Genomic DNA, 4,756 nt, shown 5'->3' with positions numbered 1-4,756 from the left:
ATGATCTAGTTGCACAAAAATTAGTTAAAATTGCACAGGTACCGGATCTCCCCATTTTTTAACCTGTTTGTGTTGTCTTCAAGTATGGAGAAACTACTTTTCAAAGAGAAAATTGGCGTGGGGGTGAAAGGGAAAGTCAAGGAGGGAGGACCTGGATAGGAGGAGAAAAGGATCAACCTCTTTTTTCACCCTTGTTGGTGCTGCCTGGTACTTTCCAATCTGTCCTCCCTCTTTCTTCTTTTTTCGCAGCAAATTGTTCCACACCATTGTTATTTCACCTTGATTCATCTGCCATGCCAGCTCTGGCGATGGAGATCCAGAACTGGGAGCCCCATGTTTCATGGGGAAGAAGGTGGGGGCAGGAAGGGGCATGGGGAGAAGAAGATGGTGGTCAGGAGGGCGTGAGAGCTTTAGGATGGGAGGAAAGGGCATGTGATGGCCTGGGGACCGCTTCTAGTGTGTGGTTTGTTGGGTTGGCACGGGTCTGTAGCTACTGGTGGAGAACTTTCCTTTTCTGAGACCGGAGGGGAGGAGGGGCGAATCTTTTATTTTCTGGTGGGCGCTCGAGAACGCTAGGGAGCAGCCGGTCGCTCCCTAGACGCTTCCTTTTTTTTTTCCCGCTTCGGCTCGACCGATCAGATAGTGGATGCCGTGAACATTCCCGAGCGCCCGTATCCAGTGCGCGTACCAGTACCAGATTCATCAACACATTCGCAAAAAAGAAAAGAAAAAAGGGGAAACAGATTCATCAAGTCCAGCGCATGAAAGCACGTCGCAGGGCTCCTATGATTATCCGGTGATGTAGTATTCATCAACCATTTGTTATGTTCTTATCCTAAAAAAACATCTGTCGTGTTCTCTTCTTTTGAACTGGAGTACCGACTGAAATATGCGTAAGTGAATTATTTCGCAAAGAAAAAAAATGCACAGGTGGTGGTGGTGGTACGTACTTTGGCCGCTGCCTGAGCTGGATTCATCGAATCAGGCGCTGCGACAGATTGCGGGAGAGTATTTAGTCCCCTTTCCACCCAGACGGAACATGCGTCACCGATAACCCTCCATCGAACTGTCTGGTGCAGCGTAGTAGCCAGCTGTGAAGCAACACGGCAGTATTCTACTGCATCTTTCTCTGTAATCACTTCTATCAGCACACACTAGACACTACTACACATATCTAATATCTAATCAGTTCAGTCAGCACAAACTGCTGGATATTTCTAATCAGTTCGATCAGCGCACCCTACTGCATATCCTTTTTGCAGAAAAATCACACTGCACTGCTGGATATTTTGCCTGGAAGCAGGGCAACTCTACAGTGCACCGTCGTCGGCGGTTATCATCCATCGCTGCTTAACTTAACTACGTCGTGGATAAGCACGAGTACAAGATTATTTTATTTTATTTTCGTTAGTTGAAGATCGACGAGGATTGCTTCCCGTTCTCGCCCTCTCGATCGCCTCCAGCGTAGTTGCAAAAGCAGAAGGCGACACCCCTTCGCGCCCCGCCTCGCCCACTTGCTCCAGACCAAACGGGGCAGCTATCATCATGGGGCTCGCCCTCCATGCACGACACAAGTGGCCGATCTATGCACGACACGTAAATCCAGCGGCCGACGCCTCTCAATCAACGTTTGTCCGGCCAGATTTAATCCATCGTCTGTGCATCGTCCAACTGCATCGTGTGTGTAGCAAGACTCCCTCGAATTATGGGGGATTGATTGGTTCATGTTGCCGCTCCACCTGGGAAACGGAAAATCCCCGTGTTTGTTTAATGACGCGGTTTTGGAGTCTCGAGGGCCGGCTCTTTCTGCCATTGTTTCTTTCTTGACTCATGTTTCGGTTAGGCTACTTCTTGGAGAAGTAGTATACATTGATCAAAGAGGTGTAGTACATTTTGAGTTTCACAACTTGCATTATGCTCGATCACAAGGGTGTAATTTTTTTTACCACACGCACTCTGACAGTGACAAAATATAACCCTACGACTCAGAACGAACCACGACGACCCGATACTAGCACGGTTCCGCTTTGATCCACTAGGGCGAGTTGCACCGAGCAGAGGAGGAAGGGACTATCTATCATTCCAGGCCAAATTGCAGCGCCCAGTTGCTCCGAGCTTATCTTCCTCTCTCGGCCCATCCAAATATCTATCCAATTGGAGCCGTCGCCGAGGTTTGCTTTGCCTGATTGCTCGCTCGCACGCTCGATAGGCATCGCACTCCATTGCCATCACCACCTTGCACCGTGCACCAGTGAAAGGCGGGCTCCTGTTGCTGTCGCGTCCATGCACTTGCTGGCCAATCCATTGCACTTGCGCATTGTCTTCCACGATCGTGCGCCCGGGGGCTGGCGGGCGGGGCCTAGCTGACCAGCTGCTGCGCGCGCGGCGCCATGGCCACCTGCTCCACCGGCGCGGCGGGGTACCACGCGTGGGCTGGCCGGCTCAGCTGCGAGGGCGGCGGCACCAGCGCCATGGCCATCGACGCGGCCGCGGCCTCGCCCCTCTTCCTCCTTTTCGGGGACCCGGAGGAGGAGGACGAGGATGACGAGTCCGAGGTCGCGGGCTCGGGTGACGGCCGCTTGTCCCCGGCGGCCGCGGCCGCGGCGTGCGCGGCGGCGATCTCGGAGCCGATGCGGAGCGGGAAGTTGAGGAGCGCGCGGGAGCCGCGCATGCGGTACGCGGCGCGGTCGTAGGCCACGGCGGCGTCCTCGGCGGTGTCGTAGGTGCCGAGCCACACGCGCGCGCCGTTCTTGGCCGGGTCCCGGATCTCCGCCGCGAACTTGCCCCACGGCCGCTGCCGCACCCCGCGGTAGTGCTTGCCCCTCGCCACCGCGGCGGCCGCCTCGCCCATGAACGCCGCGCCCTCCTCCTCGCCCTCGCCCGGGGACGTGACGGGGGGCGTCTCCGGCTCGAGGAAACCGAAGCAGGACGGGCCGTCGCACGCGTAGGCAGAGTCCGGGGAAGGCAGGAGGGGCTCCGGCTTGACGGCGGCGAAGGAGCCGTCGGGGAGCCAGCCGCAGGAGAAGGCGTCGCGGAGGGCGCCGTAGACGACCATGTCGTCGGAGTCGTCGGCGCGGAACGGGAGCGACTCGCTCCACTGGTCCGCCACCAGGCTCCCGAAGCTGGCGCTGCGGCAGTAGGCCGGCCGCTGCCGCCTCGCCTCCGCCACCGGCGCCGCCGCGGCCGCCGTGTCCTCCATGAGGTGCTGCCGGATGCTGTCGAGCACCAGCGCCTCCGAGGCCGGGTTCAGCAGCATCCTCGCCGTGCCCTGTTGTCTCCCGGGGTTGGGTTGGGTCTGTACTCCGTAGGCTGTAGCTGAGCCGATCAGTGTGTGTGAACCGGGGGCGCCGAGTCGAATGGTGTGATCGGGCCGGGGTGGCGGGTTATATAGTGGGGAGGCCGGTCCTGGTTCGTTGAACTTTCCCGCCCCGGATTCACGTGACGGAATGGGTTTCCATCTAGTAAGAGGGCCAGATAGGTTTCTCCAAAATTTAGTTAAGTGGGAGGAGTATTTTACGGGGAGGCTGCCGCTGCCCTCGCCTTTTCTCATCATGTCTCGTTTTTGTTGGGTAGCCCCGTGCAGGTAGGGGGTGACGTCAGTGCTGAGCTCGCCGCCCCGCCGGGCCGCTACTGTTGGGGGCGATGGTGAGGCGGGGGCATGCGCAGGCGCGATTTTCATATTCCCGTGCCTTCTGGATCGCTCGCTGCTCGGGCGGTGCAAGTGCAACCTCTGCGTTGCTTTGGCCTTTGGACATATTCTCGGATTATCGTTGTTATTATTCAGATGATGAGCTTGTTCTTTGATACTCCTCCTATATCATTGCTTGGTCCGCAGAATCGCTTCTCTTGTCAACTGCATTTCCCATCCGAAATCCAATCTTTTATTCCCTTGTGTATATGTACTTCACTTCACTTCTTTCGCAAAAAAAAGTATATGTACTTCACTTCTCTTGTCGCCTTGCTATCCGAAGGCTGCTTGCACCGCGAGCGTGCACTTTGTTCACCCTTCACCGTGTCCTTGTCGATTGCTGCCCGGCCGGTGCAACCTCTGCATTACTTTGTGCCGAGGGAATTGTACAAACCACCCACCATTTTATTGAGCCTAATGTTGCATAAAACACCTACTACATAGGTTTGTTGTGAAAGACACCATATATTTGGTGTAATACATTGTAAATATGTCTAATCTAGTGTTTAGATACATTGATGTAATTTCAGACAAATAGGTCACACATGTAAGGGCAGTTTCAACCGGCCGATGCAAATGAACGTGATTTTTGTTTGCTCTTTATCCGTTTGGTCTGCTTGTGCGTGTTTGGTTTTAGATTTGGGTCGGTCGGTGCACCCACCATAGCCGACACATTTGTCCAATAAAACAAAATTGAACATTAAAACCGCCGACCAAAGTCCACTTCAAACATAACATAAAACACAAGGTCAAAAAAAAACATAACATAAAACATAATAAAAACAAAAAAGCCTCACAGTCATCCTCGCCCACACCACTAAGTGTTGTCATCATCGTTGGAGCGGGTGAGGTCGAAGAACTCCGACGGCTATGTCCAGGGGAACGCCGTCTGGTAGGCCGCCAACGCGGCCTCCTCCGACGGGGCTGCCTGGCGCCGCGCACGCCTCTTCCTCCTGCTCCCGCTGCTCCACCCCCTCACGCGCCCAGTGCTGCTCATCGGCCCGCTCCTCCTCTAGCGCGCGGTGACGCCACTGCTCAAGGTAGGCCACCACCTCCTCCTCCGACGCA

General features: G+C 55.3%; 1 protein-coding gene across 1 annotated transcript; it reads right to left on the bottom strand.

The window, feature by feature from the left end:
* Positions 1-1,833: 1,833 nt before the first annotated feature.
* On the bottom strand, positions 1,834-3,371 carry LOC119356169 (ethylene-responsive transcription factor 2-like). The gene has a single exon (XM_037623098.1). It carries the CDS (start codon positions 3,254-3,256, stop codon positions 2,360-2,362), a length of 897 nt encoding a protein of 298 aa, XP_037478995.1. The 5' UTR covers positions 3,257-3,371; the 3' UTR covers positions 1,834-2,359.
* Positions 3,372-4,756: the final 1,385 nt, after the last annotated feature.

Source organism: Triticum dicoccoides, chromosome 2A (genome assembly GCF_002162155.2).
Source record: "Triticum dicoccoides isolate Atlit2015 ecotype Zavitan chromosome 2A, WEW_v2.0, whole genome shotgun sequence".
Lineage (NCBI taxonomy): Eukaryota > Viridiplantae > Streptophyta > Magnoliopsida > Poales > Poaceae > Triticum > Triticum dicoccoides.
Note: the sequence above shows the minus strand (reverse complement) of the source record. Positions and strands in the feature narration are given on the sequence as shown.